Raw genomic sequence first — 20,888 nt, 5'->3', positions numbered from 1 at the left:
AAACCATCATCTATCAGGCTCTGATTGCTGTCTACATTAGTCTTTCTTCATGGCAGCCCTGCTCTCAGCTCCCCGGGTACCAGCCATACCCTGCCCTGCCTAATGATGGCTAGGCACTTTGCAGAGATGGCCTTACTGGTATTGATCCAGTGAGGAAATGCAGATTCCCAGATTCCTTCAGTTTTCCTGACTGACACAGCTAATGAATCAAAGCTATACATTGTTGAGTATCCTCATGTGTCCTCTCAGGCCCATGATAAAATATCTTCATTGATGTTGCACTGGAAAGGGGTCCAAGACTCACACAGGTGAGTTTGTTAGTGCAGGTACACCGTGTAGGAACTGGCCCTGGAGACCAGGGCTAAGTCCTCCTTCTGCCTCTCCCATTCTCTTCCCTCTCCTCTCCCTAGCATCTTCCTGCTATTCTTCCTTCTCCTCTTCACTGCCTTCCCTTCTGCTTCCTCCTGTGTCTCCTGAACACCCAAAGGTCACAGGCCTTGGATGTCACTTCCCCCAGGACCCACAGTGATATCCCTACTATGGTCTGTCTGTGCTGTAGGCTCTGCAAGAGGAAATCGTCATTGCTGGCTGCAAGATGAGGCTGAGCTACCTGAGCAGCCGCACCCCTGGCTATAAGTCTGTCCTGAGGATCAGTCTCACACACCCCACCATCCCCTTCAACCTCATGAAGGTCCACCTCATGGTGGCAGTTGAGGGTCGGCTCTTCAGGAAGTGGTTTGCCGCAGCTCCTGACCTGTCCTATTACTTCATCTGGGACAAGACAGATGTCTACAACCAGAAGGTGTTTGGACTGTCGGAAGCCTTTGGTAAGTCTCCCCTGAGCACCTGTGACACAGGTTCCACACATTGGCCGAGACAGAGCAGAACCGAGAAATCCCTCATGAATGTGTCTTCCTTCCTTCCTTCCTTCCTTCCTTCCTTCCTTCCTTCCTTCCTTCCTTCCTTCCTTCCTTCCTTCCTTCTTTCCTCTTTTCAGGTCAAAACCTGCTAGGGCTTAATGAGGCTGTGAAACCTCAGTAGCTATCCATAGCCCAGAGGATACATTGAAAGGCCTGAGTAAGCAAAGCCCAAGCACGGAAAGTGGTTACGGAACCAGAACAGTCCTCAGAAAGCACTATGGCACTGTGTGATGGGCTAAGATATACTGAGTGCCAGGAAAGCAGACTATATACATGTTATCTGGCCACCCTGCATCCATGCTGCTGAAACCTGAAATTAAAATAAAGGGGCCAAGGTTGGACTACCTCCGTATTTTCAGTTATAAGAGCTAAAGTCAGAACTTTGTGCAAGATGATTGGCCTTCCAACTTCTAAATTAGAGCAGGGTCCCAGAAGCTTCAGAGAGAGACAGTCAGTAGTCATAATCCCCAGTGAGACGACTGAGGAGCAAGAGCCCTGCAAATTCCTTCATCTCAAATCCTAGTCAGAGTCAATTGTCTTTGCCTAGCCAAGACAGAAAGGAACTGAGAAGCCAAGTTGCACTTAGGAAGGGAATAGAGAAGGGAAGGAAGGGGAAAGGAGTTGTGGGAGGCAGGAAGGAACTGCAGGGATCTCTTGAGCCCCTACTCCATGAAATACTGTAGATTGAGCTTAATGCATCAGACACATTAGCACCACAATGAATCCCACAGCCACATCCTTTGGAGGATGCTAAGGTACCAACTACAGTGACACCCTAAGGATGCACAGATAGATGGAAGAGAATTAGATCCATCCACATCTTCGTTAGGATTTGCATCCCTACCCTGTGACACAAAGGCTCTCTGGGACCAGAAATGCCATATCTCACCATTCACAACCCTTCTATCATGTGTCATCTACAAAAATATAGCCAAGGCCCTAAGGCCCCCCTCAATGACATGAGCACATTTAGTGCCCACTTTGCAGTTTCAGAAGGTCTGTGCTGTGAGATTCCAGCACTAGGGCTCATTCTGCTGAGATCATCATTGCCAGAGGTAAGGCTCCTGACTGCCACTGAAACTTGGGCACTTGGGCACGTTGTCTAGCCCTACTCCTCTGTTAGGTGGTTAGCAATCTTTTCAGGCGTCTGTGAACAACATTCAGAGGCTAGCCAGTTATTAGATCTTGTCTCAACCACATGGTCAGATGTTGCCATCTAGAAAACAATGCCCTTTCTGAGGAGTTACTCAGAAGAGATAGCTTGCCTGTCTCAGCTGATGCTCACCTAAGCCTGAGCTTCCACAGAGACCAAGCTTAGGGAAACTCATAATGTTTTGAATCATAGATGACTGAAAACAATCAACCTCTCAACTGAGTGTTTTTCTTTAAGCATCTCCTATGACATCAGCTGGTCTTAGTAAACATGATGTCCAGGGGGAGAGTAATATTTCTGGATTGGACAGGATGCGATTCTCATCTGATTGAACATTGTATCACTCTCAATTGTCTACAGCCACAAATAAGGCTTCAGTGAAACGTTCATAGGATACTATAGAGTGTGGGTCCTTAAAATGCATATAAAAGCCAACTTCTCTCCACACACATGTATACACACACCCACACATACATATGTACTCACATACATGTGGATATTACCACAACATATACAGAGCATTTTAAAAGATTATTCCCCAGAATCAACTCACTTGGGTCTTTTTGAACTATTTAACTTTTCCTAATAATGTGCAGTTGTTCTTTAAAAAAAAAAAAAAAAAAAAAAAAAAAAAAAGCTTTTAAGCCCCAGCATCACTGTGTTGGTATTTGGTATTTCACGCAGTTCTAGTTCCCAAGTAGAAGCATGATCCTTTGTATTTGTCCTATAATAGCTAGTCATAGGCCTTGCCTGTGGAGCTGAGGCTCAGAGAGGACACTTTGCTCACCTGTGCACTTTGCTCTTATGTCCCTGTAGTTTCCGTGGGTTATGAGTACGAATCCTGCCCAGATCTGATCCTGTGGGAGAAAAGGACAGCGGTGCTGCAGGGCTATGAAATTGATGCCTCCAAGCTGGGGGGCTGGAGTCTGGATAAGCACCATGCCCTGAACATCCAGAGTGGTGAGTAGAATCACGGGGTTCCTTGAACTAGGCTAAGGTGGCCTCTCCTTTGCTATCCTGTTATCCTCACACACACACACAAAAAAAAAAAAAAAAAAAAAAAAAGAAAAAGAAAAAGAAAAAAGAAAAGAAGGAAGAAAGGAAGGGGGAAATGGGGGAAGCATACAGTGAAAATATGGGCTCCAAGGAGATCCATCATTTAGAAGGTTGTCAGAAAATGACAGGTGAAAGCATAGGATACCAGAGAGACATATAGAAGTACTACATTCTTTGTCATCAAAGCAACAATGGAGAGAGGATCCCTATGCAGCATCCCAAAAGGTCTAGGATTAGTTCTAGTATCAAGTAGGAGATACTAAGAGAGTGAGCAGCCACAAGTGAAGGAAGTGCAGCTCTGAAGAAGAGTTCCTGGAGAGGAGGTCCATTCTCTGTAATTTGGGCTGAGTGAGATGGAAGAAAGAACTCCCAAAGTTCAGGCATAAGCAGCTGGAACCTGGAATAGTATGAAAAGTATGGCATCAGGCTTCATCCACAGTGGGTGTCACTCATATCTGTACATTAAGAAACCCAATCTGACCCTCTTTTGCCTTGGGACAGGAGCCATAGTGACAATGTTGTTATCTTCTGCCTAGTATTCCCTAGGCAGGGATAGTAACAATGATGGTTATTAGGGGTAGTAACAATGTTGCTTATTAGGGGTAGTAACAATGTTGCTTATTAGGGGTAGTAACAATGTTGCTTATTAGGGATAGTGACAATGTTGCTTATTAGGAATAGTGACAATGTTGCTTATTAGGGATAGTGACAATTTTGCTTATTAGGGATAGTAACAATGTTGCTTATTAGAGATAGTAACAATGTTCCTTTCTTCGGACTAGTCTAAAATTGGAAGGATGCTTGTCAATCCCATAGCATGTTTAAAATAGAGGTGAAAAATGTACAAAAGACTTGTACATTCCTATGAGTCTCTAAAACAGGGGCAAAAGACAAGGACTCAGCACATGATAAAGTTAGAAAATGACAACCCAGAGCTGCGTGGTACTGATAGAGAAACAGGTAGAGTTGTGGCAGATCAGGAAGTTCAGAAGTGACCCATGACCAGTAGCACGGGTCAGAGGTGAACAGAATGGTCTTGAAGGAGAAGCACAAATGTCAGCAAACATGAGAAAGAATTGCTTAGCATTCTTTGTCAGCAGGACATGAAAACCGAAACCTAGCAAAGTCTATCTTACCCCAGTCGGAATGGCCAGCATCATCAAGATCAAGTCAGGAAGTGGAGGATAAGGACAGTATATTCAACATACAGTTTATTTTCCTCAGAATTAATATAAAAATAAACCTTTAAAAATAAATGAAATGGAGGAAGGAAAACAATAATAGAAATGGTACAGGAAAGGAAACCCTTATACACCATTGGCAGGAATGTGACTCAATGTTCCTATAGTGCAAAACAGTATGGAAGGTCCTGTGACAACCACATGAGAGGATGCCCCAAAGAATGTTACTCACCCTACCACAGAGGTGCCTAGACATCATGTTTACTGCTACACTGCTCACAATAGCTACATTATGAAACCAGCTTAGCAGTCCATCAAGAGATGAATAGATAAAGAAAATGGGTCTTATATAATGGAGTCTTATTTAGCCATAACAAAGAACAAAATTACATTATTTACAGGGAAATGGACAGGACTGAAGAAGATAATATTAAGTAAAATAAGCTCAATTCAAATACCTTACTTTCCTAATATGAGGAATCTAATTTTCCCCTCAAGTGATGTAGAAGCAGAAAGGTATCTGTTTAGGAACAAAGTGGAGATCAAGGCTAGAGGGGAAAGAGAAGGCAATGGACAAGGTGAATGGGATGAAAGTACATGGTGTGTATATGAAAATGGGGAAAACAAGAAAGTCGGTTTGGCTCTCAGTATCCAAAATTCTGAAGTAATAGAGCTGTGATCAAGCTAAATTTTGTTTCTCACTCACTTGCAAACCCTGGGAGGCAGATTATCTTGGGCTGCAGGCACAGAATGTGTGGCTCCTCTGTTCTCCTTGTTTGTTTGTTTTAAATTTGTTTATTATTATAATTAAGTACGATGTAGCTGTCTTCAGACACACCAGAAGAGGGCGTCAGATCTCATTATGGGTGGTTGTGAGCCACCATGTGGTTGCTGGGAATTGAACTCAGGACCTTCAGAAGAGCAGTCAGTGCTCTTATCCTCTGAGCCATTTTGCCAACCCCTCTGTTCTCCTTGTTCATCGTGGCTTTTACCCCAACGTCACAGTCCAAGGTGACTACTTCAACTCCAGCCTGCGCATCCTTGAGGATGTAGGAACATCATCAAGGAGAAGGAAAAGGACCACGAGTCAGGCCCTTCTAGTGTGGGGATGCTGCCCAGCAAATGATCTCAGCATCGATACTTAGGAGCCACTGGCCAAAACTCAGTGACAGATGAGGCTGCTCCACGTCATGATTGCTCCAGGCAGACATGTTCCCAGCTAGGTGTTAGGAATTATGTTAGCTACAGAAGAGGAAAGGGTGAATGGGCCATCTGTGGATAATGGGGAAAGACTTGCCTTACACCCTGTGCAAATATAGAAACTTCCTATTCTATAGAGAGAGTATCACGTGTCATGAGATACATGCTTCAGAAACTAATACTAGAGAAAACGCTTCAGTGTATTTAGAAAAACTATGCCACACCTCCACTCCACACTCTGTGCAAAATAAATTTAAATAGTTTTCAACATCCAAATGTGAAAGTACTCTAAAACTAATAGAAGAAAGTATAAGCCAGTTTTAAATATCAAGGAAGGATTACAGAAAAACCTAAAAGGCACAGACTTGGATTTAGAAAAATAGCTGGTTAGACTAAGTAAAATTTAGATTAAACCCATTCAATAAAAGATATGGTTCGAGCAAAGCTAGAGAGAGTGTGGCACACAGAAAGGGGATTCTTGTGACCTACAGGATCCCAGTCCCACTCAGCTATCATAGAAACAGGCATAGCAGGAGAGACAGTTCAACCTAGAGGCTGTGGCCATACACAGATGAAAAAGGGTGGTCAGGAATGGAGACAAGTCACCGAGGTCATTCAAATGAGTCCCTTCATTTGGTTAGTGGGAAACTGAGAGCCCAGAACAGTGTGAGTAGTAAAGACACTTGAAATCTCTACAGGCTATAGGATTATCCTGACAACTATAAAACCGGGTAAAAACCTGGGTCCATGCTACTGCGCAGACACTGTGAGCTTCCCTCCTCTCTTTCAGTAAACATTTAATGGTATCTACCGTATGTCAGATGCTATGCTAGGCACTGGGGATGTAGAAATGAAAATGACATGAACTCTACACTTGAAATTGTATTGGTGGAAAGAAGGGCAAGAAAGCATGTACATTTAAGAATTTGTGTCGCACACAGATTCAGACTGAGTCCAGGGGAGAGGTATTAGCCTGGATGGTCAAGAGCTACACCCTAGGGCTGAAGAGAGAGCGCAGTCAATAAAGTGTTGGTCTTTAAAGCACAAGCCTGGGTAAAAAAAAAAATGCCAGAAAAAGGTGGGCACTGGAATGAAGGCCCAGCCAATAAGAGCCTATGTTCTTGTAGAAGACCTGGGTTCTATTCCCAGTATCCACACAATGGCTCATAGACATCTATAATTCCAGTTCCAGGGAATCCAATCCCCTGCCCTCTTCTGGCCTCTACAGGCAGCAGGCACACATGTGATACACATACATACATGCAATCAAAACATTCTTATATATAAAACATATCTTTTAAAATGTTATGCATGGTGAAATAAGCTTTCAATCCAAGCCCTGAAAAGGAGAAGACAGAGCGATCCCTGGGGATCAGTGACAAGCCTGCCTAGCTTACTTGGCAAGTTCCAGGATATGAGAGGCCCTGCATCAAAAAATTAGTTGTCCTCTGGCCTCTATATGCACCTGTACACACCTGCACACACATGCGCATGTACTACCCATGGGCACAAGTGTGTTCATGCAGACACCACACACATACATGAGGGTGGCAGAGGGTAGATATATTTTGGGTCTGCCTACTTCCTGTCTGTGGGGCCTTAGCTAAACTGCTGGTCTATTCCATCTATCACAACAGTGGTTAACAGTGCCACCTCATAGGCCTAGAGTGAGAATTCAGTCAGTAAACAGTGGAGCCTCTCAGGGAACCCTGGGTTTCACTGTAGTAGGATAAGTCTCAAAGTGTCTGGCCACAGCCGCATATGCTTTGCTAAATCAAGATAACATTGGCCAGCCAAAGGAAGAGGGACCCAGCCTCTGTTCCCTCCCTTACACGCATCTCTCCTCATCCCAGGCATCCTGCACAAAGGGAATGGAGAGAACCAGTTCGTGTCCCAACAGCCACCGGTCATCGGCAGCATCATGGGCAATGGGCGCAGGAGGAGTATCTCCTGCCCCAGCTGCAATGGTCTTGCTGATGGCAACAAGCTCCTGGCCCCCGTGGCCCTCACCTGCGGCTCTGATGGGAGTCTCTACGTGGGAGACTTCAATTACATCCGCAGAATCTTCCCCTCTGGAAATGTCACCAACATCCTGGAGATGAGGTATGTAAGGGGATCTCTTCCCTGTGGTTCCTTGTAATGGTCCCTTGCCACTATGAGGCCCAGCAGCCCTACCCATAGGGTCCAGAGAAGTAGGTCAGGACAGAATTGCACCTGCCAGACACTGGGACTTTTCAATTCCCAGCTCCATCAGGTGCTGCCCCTCCTGTGCTCTGTGAGGAAGACAGAGCGTTGTCCTTCATGTCCAGATGATGTGGGAGGCTGCTGACAGCTGAAAATGAGTCACCTCGGAGCCACCAAACCTTTTTTTTCTGCATTTAACCAATAGAATCAGTTACAAGGGTCTTTTTGTAAGGACAAAGGATTCACGGCAAGTAAATGTCACCCATTTTGGCCCTGTTCCTTAGTGTTCCTCAGAGGCAGTTACCTCTGTCTGGCAAGGGTTGAGATAAAGTGAAGCCCAAGGCTGATGTGGGCTCTCTGGGTGGAGCAGAGCCACAGGGAGAGACTCTCGCTCCTGACCATGAATGATGGAGCACAACAACTCTCAGCTGGGGGACAGCTCTTGAGTTTGCATTTTTCCCTATGCCCCTGAGCCAGATCCCTTTACAACCAAAGCCCTGTGATGAGGTGGGCTCTATGGTTAAAGGGAAACTGCGATTCAGAGACAGGGGAGACCTACTCTCAATTTCAGAAGAAATTTTGGAAATCTTTTTATAGCTATCCTGGAGCAAAAAAAAAAAAAAAGAAAAGAAAAGAAAAATCCACCCATATCCTGGTTTGGGATAGAAGGGCATCCTCCAGAGTGGATGGCAGGGCAGTAGGGCTCCTGCTGTTAACCAGTGTGGTGGTTCTGCAAGGCATTGCCTATTATCAACCTTTGGCAAATAGGGGGAAATGAGCTCAGAGAATTTAAAGTGCATGATGTTCAAAGTCCAGCATCTAGAATGGTGAACCCAAGCCTAGAAGACCGATACACAGCCCTGCCACCCACCGGGCATGAGAGCTGTTCCACCTTGTAATGATATCCTCTGCTGGATAAGCATCTTAGGCAGCTTTCACGTAAACAGAGGCAAAGCACGCTGACTGGCTGTCAGACGCCACTGTCCTAAGAGCCATGAGCATCCCATCCCCACACGGGTCAACTGCCCATGCTGTGGGCACCTAGGACATGGCCCGTCAGGGGGGTGAGATACCTGACTCCAGGAGAGTGTTCTTTACCCCTTTTCTCTGTTGTGAGGTTCATGCACAGGCACTGGTCAGGGAAGAACTCCTTGACCGTACTTGCTTCCGTCGGATGAACCTAATGAGGCAAAGGAGCAAAGGAGCAAGGGTCAGCTCAATGTAGCAGAAACGCTGTGTGACTTTAAGCCAACTTTAAATTCAGGGCCTCCCTGAATTTCCATATCCTCCAAATAAGACATCTTAGTTCCTCTCTCTTCTTCCCACTACTGTTGAGAATTAGGCAAGAGGGGATGATGGGAGGAATAAACAAAATTAGGGAAGAACTCTGTATTATCATCCTGACATATCTTCCTGCAGTCTTTTCCTGCTGGGCTTTGTCTCTGTGTCACACCCTCCCTAATTACCCTCATTCTCCAGGCCCATGCCACATTTTGAGTAGACTCTTGGTAAGCTCCGCACATTCTGAAGACTGTCATGGAGAAGCAGGCATGCAGAGACCCGAAACAGCAAGCCTGTATATCTCTCTGAGTGCATGTCTGTGCAAAGAAGAGAATCAACCGCTCCTATCTCTTCCGAGCCCCCGCTGAAGCAGCACACTGTGTCAGGCCTGTCCTCTTCCCAGAGTCAGCGGTATGGTGCAGGTGGAGCCGGGCCTCCTCTGTGATATGTAGCTGCTTATAAGTGAACTCACTGACAAGGAGTATTCAATATAAAATGTATCAGTGTCATGGCTGCTAAGTCTGTATTTATTACAGTGTTGTACAGTACCATTGCTGTCAAGTTTTCAGCTGCTAATAATGCTTCTAACCCTGCTGCTAACACCTCGTTCTTTCTTCTATTCCCTGCTCTCCTGTCTTCTGTCAGAAATAAAGATTTCAGACATAGGTAAGCCAACCAGTGGAGAATTTCCTGCTTCTCCCCTGCCTTGTTGCATGCTGTATGGTAAGCCACACCTGTCAACTTCAGATGTCTCAATGACAAAGGAACCCTGTGTGGTTAGAAGCTGATAGGAGATAATTGATGCAATTAGAACACCCAGCTCCTAGTGGTGGGGTAGGTGGCAAAGATTCGAATTTCTTATACCTGTGGTAAAGTGAGACACTTGTCCTGTAGTCTATAGATGTGGCAGGCTGGAGTAATAGGGGAAGTACTTGAGTGGCACCACCTACTTAATTCTTAGACTAGCACATCATCTAGACTGTTGAGTGAGTTTCTGGCCATGGTGGGAAGTGCCGAGATCTTCTTGCACAGGTGAAGAGTATGAAAACAGATAGGTTCCAGATCTCAAAGTCAGAGCCTTTAGAAGGCCAGGGGTCCCTGAAGAGGCTCTTCCAGACAGGACATCACAACAGCTTCATGCAGAGAACAGACTTCACACAGAGCTGTGTCCGCATGTGGATTTGAAAGCTGAGTATGAGCAGACAGAGCCACAGGGGAGACTCTCAGCAGCCTGCATAAGACTCAGACCACAGTGGTGCATGGGATGGTCCTATTAAAGAAGGCTCTATGGGATAGTGAGAGCCAAACACAGCCTGAACCAGTAGTCATTTCTGAATTCACTCCTGTATGTAAGTAGGTATGCGTGTGTACATGTGTTATTTAAAGCAATAATTCCTGTGTGTACTTGCCGCATAGCAGAGAGTTAGACAGCTCACATGAATACCATCTTATGTCTCCTCTACCCTGTGAGATAGACATCTGCGATTATTTCCAGTTTACAGAGGAGGGGACCGAAGATCCCCAGAGGTATAGCCCCAAAATAATTGCTTCATCTTTAAACTTTCATTTTTATCTTGAAGTTATTAAAAATTACTGTAAGGAACAAAAGGATCTCTGCAAATTATTCAGCCTTTTCAGGCACAGAGAGAAGTTCCAAAAATTGCTATGGAGAGACATGTTGCCAGTGGTTATAATAACTGCTACAATCTCCATTACATTGGTTTTGTAATTAGCATGTTACAATTTATTTTAATTATGATAAGCATGATGATAAGATGCCTCCATCTTTCCCCAAAAAGGGGATCTGAGTCCTCTTATAGCCAATGATACATATAAGAAGGTAAATTCAACAGAGATTGGAACCAAAAGTAAAAACAAGGAAGAATACCAGTGATCAACTTAAACTCTAAGTGTCAGGGTAGCCAGAGCAATCCTAACAACATAACTGATGTCCTGGTTCACACTGTCACCAATGGGAAGGACAGGATTGCCATCTGTTCACACTGAAGCCCATGTCGCATGAGCTTCCTATGGATGAGACTGAGCTGCTCAGGGACCTGTCCTCTCCATTTCTATATTGCAGAGATATGCTTCCTGTATGCCTTAAATTAAAACCTGGCATCTAACACTGAGTCATTCAGTCCATGGTGACATCCCCCCAGGGCATAGATGTAGTACTGGCAGACACAGCTGGGAAGTCTTGCACCATGTAAATTTTCTGGTTTCAATTCTCTATCAGTTGAAAAAAAATCATGATTTTCTGTCTGTCTGTCTGTCTGTCTGTCTGTCTGTCTCTCTCTCTCTCTCTCTCTGTGTGTGTGTGTGTGTGTGTGTGTGTGTGTGTGTGTGTGTGTGTGTGTGAATATGTACAGGTTTGTGTGGCCGTGTGAGCTTCTGACCTTCAATGACCTTTTGAAACAGCCATAGAGTATGGAGTCAAAACCAAGCCCCTGGCTTCTTTCAACCCATTGCTTTCTTAAGTGAGAAAAATTAATCTATAAAGTAATGCAGAGTGGAAAGGGAGACTCACCCATTCCTAATAAGGGGGGGGGGCAGGAAACCTGAATTTCATCTGTAATCTTTGACTGGTACTGACTGATATTGACAAATTCCTTCCTCTCTCTGAGCCTCAGTGCCTGTACCCTTAAGCGAATACTGGTTAGATTAAAGAAGTTCTCAACGTTTCTCTTCGTCATCTGTCAGCTGCTTCGGTTTCTTCCAATAGCGGCATTTGGTTCCACGGGAATCTTGGCCTGTGTGTACACCCCCAGGACAGACTTATCTGTCTTTGACTTTTTCAGTCTCATGCCACCTGCTATCCTGTGCATTCCCAGTAGCAAGAGTCCCTTCAGCATCTACTGCTGTGGACCTGTTCAGGAAACAAGCATCCTTATGACTTCCAGGATTTCTTCCCTGGGGACAGGAAGGGCTGCTAGAAGCTTGTTCTGAGGCATGAAGTTAACCTCCCTCAAACAAAGCTGCACACATTGTACTAACTCAAAGAGCCCCTAACTGTCATGGAAAATAGCAAGGCAGAATTATGTCCAGAATACACAGCTATTATTCACCAACATAAATATTCTAGAGATTTGTTAGGGTCACCAGATTTAGGGGCTGGGGACATAACTTAGATAGTAGAGAGCTTATTTAGTATTATTGAAGAACTGGGTTAAAAAAAAAAGAAATGAAAGAACTGGGTTCGATTCTTAGCACCACAGAAACTGGAAAGGATGCTCCAGTCCTCGAATCCTACTACTTAGAAGATAGAGAACTGAGGGACACAAGTTCAGGATCATCCTTAGCTACCTGGTAGGTTCAAGGTCCCCTGGAATATATATGACCATGTCTTAAAAATTAAAAACAAAACCAAAAAGCCGCCATTTATTAAACATCCTGGTTTTTACTGGAACAGACACTATGTGCAGAGGTTTCTGTTCTTTGTATAGTTCTTATTCTCAAAATAACCTTTGAAGTAGATATGATTGCCCCATTTCTCAGCTTAAGCACAGAGACTCAGAGCAGCAAAGCAATCTGCCCAGGTAAATGTCCTCAGTGGATGGAGTTGGTGTTTGATCCTCTGCCTCTCTGGCCCCAGCACTCACCTCTGCCTACTGGTGGGAGCAAGTGAGCTACTTCCTGTCAGGGCAGCATCCAAAGTGGTTAAACGAGGCTCCCCGCTCAAAGGAGATCTTACTCTAGGACCAAAGGAGGTTTCTCCCTCAGAAGTAGAAAAAAGATTATCTTTCACCACAGGAGACTCCCAAGTTCCAAGTCTCTACCCAGAGCTTCCCCACTTCTTCCTAAAGAGGGAGGGCTGACTTCAACTCACTAACTTCAGGAATGCTTCCCCAGCCAAGATTATACTCCCAGAGCTAGAAGACAGTGTGAGACCTTGGAGTTCTCTGCAGCAAGCTCCAGAGTAGGGCTGTGATCTAGTTCTGCATCTAACCCTGCTCAGGGTCCTGGCCATCAGACCAGGAAAATGCTCCCTGTCCATGAATCTGGTCCTAGGGCCTCTGGGGCCTCTGGGGCCTCTGGGGCCTCTGGGGCCTCTGGGGCCTCTGGGGCCTCTGGGGCCTCTGGGGCCTCTGGGGCCTCTGCCACAGGCCATCCTCCATCACGTGCCTTCAGGCTTTATGGTTTGTAGCACATCCCTAGGCCTTTGGTATGCAGTGCTGATGTGCCTGGAAACCACCAGCAATGCCAGGTCCTACACTATGGAACTGAAATCTGCATTTTGGTAATGTCTTCAAGAGCATCCTCTGAAGTTTGAGGCACTCTGCTTCATGCCCAAGTCTGGCTCTACCTAGGACTCAGAGATCTCAGAGGCAGAGCCCAGCTCCCGTCAGACACGCTTGTTCAGGCTACTTCTAATTTCCAGATGATTCTGAGGCATAGAACCATCAATCTAAGCTCACTAGCAATGGATGCTTCCTGTGTATCCTTCAGCAACAACACCAAGTTCATTCATTCATTCATTCATTCTCCCATAAATTCAGCAGAACTTTTCAGAACATTTCCTCTGAATCTGTGTAATGGGATCATTTAGGACTTGAAGCCAGTCCCTATCCTAAAAGAGTTCAAGATGTTCATTGTAATGGTAGAGGTGGTGGTAGTTTATTTATACGGATGTTTTGCCTGTATGTATCTGTGTACCACATGCATGCAATACACTTGGAGGCCAGAGAGAATATAGCATCCCCTAGGGCTGGAGTTACAGTTGGTTGTGAGCTACCATGTGGGTGCTGGGAATTGAATCAGGCCCTCTGGGAGGTCAGCCAGTGTCCTTAGCTGCCGAACCATTTCTCCAGTTCCAAGTTCAAGGCTGTATTGAGGAAACAGACAACTCAACAGAGAAGAACCCGTGAAAGTGCCACAGAAGAGAGATCTGCCACAGCTCTAGTGGGAACTCGAGGATATAGTGCACTATAACAGAAAAGCGGGGTGGAGTGGGGCAGGAATGGTAGCTCAGGTGAGGGAGTGCTTAGCCGAAGCTCCTGAGACAGGCAAGCCAAAGGGGCCCTGGAGCTCTCTTCCATCCATGCTTTCAAGGATTGCATGGCTCCCAGCAGATCATCGGGCCTTCAGGATGCAGGGCTGAGGTGTTCAGGGAACGGAGGCAGCTGTGTGGGGAAATAGAAGCAGACCATGGAACGTGAAGCACGTGGAGATTGAAATCCACTCGGCAGCTTGGGAGCCTGCTCAGGCACTATCTCTGTCCATCTCGGTTTTCTCAAATGGAAGAAGACAGTCCCTACTTAATGTGTTAGTTACAGGGGGGAATGAGGCCATGTGTGCCAAGTGCAGACACACAGACTAAGACAGAACCCACATCTTTCAGTGTCAGGTACATCCCAATCCATGGCATTAGCTCTGTCTCATGGGCTGCTGGGGCTGCAGCCCAGGAGGTGGGGGTTGGGGGAGCAGAGGAAACACAGATACAGTGCAGCTCCCAGTGCTGGCTGGCACAAGGAAGAACTGTGCAGCTAGGGATGTAGTTCAGTTGGTAGGATGCTTAACACAAAGCCCTAGGTTTGATCTCCAGCACAAATAAAGCCAGGTTTACTGATGTACATCTGCAGTCCCAGCACTTGGGAGGCAGAAGCAGGACAATTAAGAGTTCAGGGCTATCCTCAGCTACATGGTGAGTTGAGCCCCTGTCTAAAAAACAAACAAACAAACGTGTGTGTGTGTGTGTGTGTGTGTGTGTCTGTGCATCTGTGTGTCTAAAGGCCCATGTGTGGGCAGAGCAGAGACCTAACCACTGGACAGCTGATAGTCACTATTTCATTGTCGTACCCCTACTTAAATACTCACCTCCTCCATTCAGAGCAAGCAGTTTTCCTTCCATGCTGACCACCATATAAGCATGAGAGATGCAACCCTAAGTTTTCATAGGATCTAGGGCAATCCTGACAAGGCCACCATCGCCTGGAATTCACCCCACTTGAGAAGTTCCACGTGAGTGACACTTCTCCAGGGCAGTGCAGGGCTATGTGAGCTAGAAACTCAAGGGGCTAATTTAAATGGACAGGGCCCTCCATTGTACTCCCTTGGGGTCCTCTCTCTGCCAAGGTAGATAGCACCAGTTTATCATGAGTGATGCACACCGAAATGAAATAGTCCCCCTGCCTCCTGGCTGTCACAGGGAAGCTGGGAGGCCAGGATGCTCCAGCACGATGGAGCAGAATTTAAGGTCATTGTATTTTATTAAGCTAGGATCAGGGTTGTCTGGGAAGATTAAATTTGTGCCACCTTCTAAGTCCCAAGGGAACGTTTCACAATAAACAGGACGCCTGTGCTATTACTGCCAACCCCATGAGAAGCAGAAGTCAAGCTAAGTGATTTTAATGCAAATACCACCTATATAAGCTGAAAATGGACATGTCATCTATTTAAGAGAAGCCACTCTAAAGCACTGGAGGCTGCAAGTCAGTCATTGGAGATGCAGACTGGATAAAAATCTAGCCGTTTCTCCTTAAAGTACTGAAAGGTGGTATGAAAGACGCCAGGCCTTGTGCTTGGTGTAAGACATACACTAGTACGAACCCCAGGCCACAGAGGAAAAACAGCCAGGGAAAGGTGGCAGAAAAGGTCCCTGGGTGGCTGCCTTGAGAATAGATAGAAGGAACAGAGCAGAAGAGTGGATAGAGGCAGGACCAAATGCATCAAGGGGCCTGGTATGGGTGTTGCTAGTGTGGGATGTCTGAGAGGAAGGAAGATCTGTGCTTCCTCTGAAAGTCGGGAGAGTGTTGCAAACTGAAATATGGAAATAACCTGGTGAGGTTTGGATCCGATCAGAAAAATGGTCTGAGGAAGAGAATCCTGGCCTCATTTGTTAGGAGGCGATGGGATAGCTGTGTGGGGCTGGAGAGGAAATGCCAGTGCAAGAGTAGCATGTCATGTGGACCTCAGGGAAAGAAAACAATAAGAGAGCCTCAGTCTAGACACCTGGCTCTGGCCCAGGAGATACCACTGAAGCAAGGGACGTTTCTACTCATGAGAAGTCAGGGCCAGACTAAGATGCCATGGCCCTAAACACACACACACACACACACACACACAGAGAGACAGAGAGACAATGACAGAGAGAGGTACAGATACACAAACACACACACAGAGACAGAGAGACAGAGAGAGGTACAGATACATACACACAGAAATTGGTGTACCCACACACAGAAATACACACAGAGATAGGTGTACACACAGAGAGAGAGAGAGAGAGAGAAAGGTACAGATACACACACATACACACAGAGATCGGTGTACACACACACACACACACACACACACGTACACCCAACACACACACAAAACATACACACGGTGCCTCAAGTTTCACGTGTGATAAACACCAGTTTATAAAATTAAGTTTTTCAAAGGACCTGGATTAATCTCTATGCTTGATAAATGTACAATATTGACATGCCGTTTGAGTACAATATTGACATGGTCAGACCACACACAGGAGCTGAAAATTGACATCACAGTGGGCTCCCAGTGGTAAGCCCCGCATCTATGTGCTCTAGACTTGGAAGAAGTTGTAATCAATCCCCCTAAGTAGTACAGTCTGTACCTAGCAGGAGATGCCTACCTGAAAGTCATCTCCATAGGCAAGCACAAGCACCACTATTCAGCAGCAGGCATGATTGCTGAGTGCCTTCTGTGTGCCACACATCATACTACATGTGAGACACATGTGGTGTCATGTGAATGGTTCCAATTCTTTTTTTTGATATCATAGTTTAATTTTTTATTAGATATTTTCATCATTTACATTTCAAATACTATCCCAAAAGTCCCCTGTACCCTCCTCCTGCCCTGCTCCCCAACTCACCCACTCCCGCCGCATGGCCCTGGCGTTCCCCTGTACTGGGGCATATGATCTTCACAAGAATGGTCCCAATTCTTAAGCAAACACTAACACCGCTATCTTGTAGATGAAGGAAGCTGGAGGTCCCGGGGCCCACGTTTCAGCACCCACAGAATCCAGACTGACCTGGTTTCAGGCCCTGGGCATTTTCCAAGGGAAATATCCCTTGCACATTTCTCTGCGATCTTACTTCTTTCCCATTACCAGAACCCACCCAGGTTTTGTGACTTTCTTCCAGAAACAGACTCTATCAGCGCTGCTCCTCTGCTGTTTCTTTTCCTTGAGTTTGCTTCCAATTAGAAAGTGACCCTACCTCTCATTCTACCTGACTGCAGGATGGAGACACCTAGGCTCCTGATTAACCCACCCTTAGGAAGGCCTGGAAGTGGGGAGGACACTGGCAACAGCTGGTGGCAGCTTTAGCCAGTGTCTCACCTGTCAGTCTCAGGATGGAATTGGAAGTCGCTGTAAAAACCTTAGTTGTTTAAAGCCAAGCACCTCCATGCTCCTATCTTGGGTTAGCAGGTCTCCTATGACAAGATTCATTGATAATCTTTTATGTTGGACTAGAAAGATGACTCAGTAGTTAAGAACACTGGCTGTTCTTCTAGAGAACCTAGGTTCAGTCTCCAGTACCCACATGGCATCTCACATCTGTCTATAATTCTGTTTCCAGTGGATCCGATGCCTTTGTCTGGCCTCTGTTGGCACTGCACAGTTCACATGTGTACATGTAGGCAAAACACATAAGACAATACACATAAGAGGGAAAAAAAGTATATGTTTAGCATTTGATGTAGGCAATCATTAGCAAGAGGCCTGGTGGGTTTGTTTGTTTTTTTTCATATATATAGTTTGTATATATGTGTGTGAGAGGGCACAGTGTGCACAAGTAGGCATCAGATATGTGTATATGCATATAGAAACCAAAGAACAACCTTGGGTACCACCATATACCCTTTTTTCCCTTTGAGTCAGTCTCGCAATGGCCTAGAGTTCATCAAGGAGTATAGGCCAGCTGGCCAGTGAGCTCCAGGATTCTCCCATCTCTGCCTCCTAAACACTGTGATCACGCAGACATGGCCCCACAGCTGGCAGGGGTTGGTTGGTTGGTTGATTGGTTGGTTGGTGATGATGGTGATGATGGTGATGATGATGATGATGTGGGTATTGAACTCAAGTTCTGGTGCTTGCAAGCACTTTACTGGCTGATCCATGTCCTCAGGCTAGGCAGGGGGGTTTTGCATTAGTAATTGAAAGGGGAGAGGTCATTAGGCCAAGCTCTCAGGCCACCCTCAATGAAGATAGCATCCTCATTAGAGCATTTTGCTTAGATTTAAGTGGGTTGGAATTCATGTTATATATCCCCATCTAAGTATTAAACAGGCCCAACCCTTCTTAGTTCTGAGATCAAATGAGACCTGGCATGTTCAGGATGGTATGGCCATAGTCGTGTTGTGCGTCTCTAGTTATGTGATGGAGAGAACAAAGTGCTCACCCTAGCCCTGCCTCTCTTGCAGTCACAGCCCAGCACACAAATACTACCTGGCTACAGACCCCATGAGCGGGGCCGTCTTCCTGTCTGACACCAACAGCCGGAGGGTCTTCAAGGTCAAGTCCACCACAGTGGTGAAGGACCTGGTGAAGAACTCCGAGGTGGTAGCAGGGACTGGTGACCAGTGCCTCCCTTTTGATGATACCCGCTGCGGAGATGGTGGGAAAGCCACAGAAGCCACGCTCACTAACCCCAGAGGTAAGGCTTTGCTTTTAAAACAGTAGCATGTGTTTGTCATTAAAATTGTGTCTGTCTGTCTGTCTGCCTGCCTGCCTGTCTGCATGTCAGTGTGTTTATATTTGATATAAGCAATTATCAACAAGAAGCCTGGGAGGGGGGAAGTGTGTGTGTGTGTGTGTGTGTGTGTGTGTGTGTGTGTGTGTACAGAGGAATTGTGATAATTCTACCTGCTGGAAACAACCCCCCAGTTAACAATACCTGTCTTTCCTCCTGTCTTTTTCTCTGAGTGTTTGTGCACATTAGTCAGTGCAGTCAAACAAGATGAAGCATCAAGCACACTCTGTTAGCAAGCTGCTTTTATCTAAACGATGCCAAATGACTTCTCCATGACAGTAAATAGTCTCCTAGCTACTCATTTTTAACAGCTGTGTAGGATTCTAACAAACCAACGCTCTATCCCTTGAGCAACTCCCTCCCATCGGATGTGCAGGATCTCCCTCCATCATTGCTACGCAAAGACATTGTCCTGTGTCTTCCATGCATATAAGGTAGACTCAGAGATGAGTCTCTAATTTTTCATTCACCAAGTATATGCCAAGTGCACAGAGCTTCAGAATGCATAGCAAAGCTCACCGTAGCAGAATCGTTGACACTTGGATGGTAAGCGCTCTGATAGAAGAGAGGAGATACATACCCTGAGATGCAAGAAAAAAGAGCTGTCCATGGGGGCTCTAAGCCAGGAGAAACCTGAATGCCTGGAGACTGAGGAAGCTTGACAGAAGAGAAGCCATCGTTACCAAGAGGTGTCCTTCAGTAAGGGCATTTACTATGTAGCAAGTCCTAGCCAAGGACTTGTAGCCTCTAAGCCTCAGGGACCTACTCAGTAAAATCAGGGTAATAATACCATCTACCCCTACCTCCTAAGATTGTTTTGGGGGTCAAAGTTGACATATTTCACATGCTGTCCTGTAAAACTGTTAGAAATAATTAAAGAGGACCTGGTTTCAAATCACAGCAGTAGACTCTTGAAAAATCATCTGTTCAAATACAGGCATTGTTATCTAGTAACTGTGTGATGTTAGTTTCCTAACCTCTCTGAACCTCGTTTTCCTCCTCTGTGTTATAGGATATGCACAGTCATACTCCAATTCAAATGTCAGGAATATAAATGTCTAGGACAGATAGCTAGGTACATAGTAAACATATCCTCACAGGAGATTCCCTATTAATATCACTACCATGTGTTAGGTAACCATGTAGCATCGTATAGCATCGTATAGCATCGTGATAGACTGTCTACCTAAGTAATGAAATGGTCAGGTGACAACCCTACAGGTAAGCATTGTGTCACCAGTGGTTCAACTCTCTGCTAGCTGTGATTCCTTGGTACTGACTGAGCAGTGAAGAGCAAGCCCAGGCTTGCATTGTAGATTTTCTCTGTCTCTAGATGGCCCTCAGACCTCCTCTTCTCTGCCTCTAGACGGCCCTCAGACTTCCCCCTTGGAACCTCAGTTCCCCAGTTTGTGAGTAAGCAGGCTAAGCTAAATGATCCCGAGGCCCCTGTCAGCTGCACCATCCTACTCTCTTCAAATTAAAACCGTTTCTTGCTGAGAGATTTTTCTTCTCTCCTGGAATCTCTCCGTTGTTCTGCATGCCTGTGGTCCCCTCCCTCACCCACACAGATGGAGTGGCAATACCATTGCCCAAAAGCCTGTAATTAACCCAGACAGAAATGACAAGGGTGCTGCAGTTTGCAGTCACTTTGCAGGAGGGAGGAGAAAAGATGTCCATCTATTTAGCACAACAAAAGGAGAAAAAATGAAGTAATTAATCAGGGGATAGATCACTTCTATTAGCCTGCGCAGCCAACTTTGTAAACAAGAAACCCAATTGTTCATGGAGCGCTCATCAGTCCTGGCAGATGGAAGAGAGAGACAGGGCATAGCCAGGCAGACAGGCGGCAGGACTGACTCACGTGCTGCTGCTTACAGGAGGAAATTAATTGACATTCTAGGCAGGACCACAGCAAAGACTCCCAGCCCTGAGGCTGCCTGTGCATCGGTGTGAAGTCCTTTCCAGCTTCCTGGTCTCTTAAAGAGGGATGGAATGAGTGTTCTGGTGTGGCCATCACTAAGAAGTCCCTGGAGGCCTTATCCCATCCTGATGGCCTGGAAGCCACAGAACATTGTTGTTGCAGTCAGAATGGTCATTAATGAGTATTGGGAGCTAAGAACTCCAAGCCAGCTGTTTCTTCCCAAGCTGCTACCGTGTGTGTGTGTGTGTGTGTGTGTGTGTGTGTGTG

The 20,888-nt window shown here is 45.9% G+C and overlaps 1 protein-coding gene across 2 annotated transcripts in view; it reads left to right on the top strand.

The window, feature by feature from the left end:
- Tenm4 (teneurin transmembrane protein 4) overlaps nucleotides 1-20,888 on the top strand; it is a 703,400-nt gene that overhangs the window by 637,941 nt on the left and 44,571 nt on the right. For both annotated transcript variants that reach the window (XM_029479435.2, XM_085841517.1), the window contains 5 exons: nucleotides 560-827; nucleotides 2,890-3,033; nucleotides 7,364-7,613; nucleotides 9,621-9,641; nucleotides 18,372-18,604. In XM_029479435.2, coding sequence (XP_029335295.1) covers nucleotides 560-827; nucleotides 2,890-3,033; nucleotides 7,364-7,613; nucleotides 9,621-9,641; nucleotides 18,372-18,604 — 916 coding nt within the window. The remainder of the gene's footprint in view (nucleotides 1-559; nucleotides 828-2,889; nucleotides 3,034-7,363; nucleotides 7,614-9,620; nucleotides 9,642-18,371; nucleotides 18,605-20,888) is intronic.

This window comes from Mus caroli, unplaced genomic scaffold (assembly GCF_978045245.1).
Source record: "Mus caroli unplaced genomic scaffold, Mus_caroli_1 scaffold_8, whole genome shotgun sequence".
NCBI lineage: Eukaryota > Metazoa > Chordata > Mammalia > Rodentia > Muridae > Mus > Mus caroli.
The sequence above is the reverse complement of the archived record's forward strand: the minus strand, read 5'-3'. Positions and strand labels throughout refer to the sequence as shown.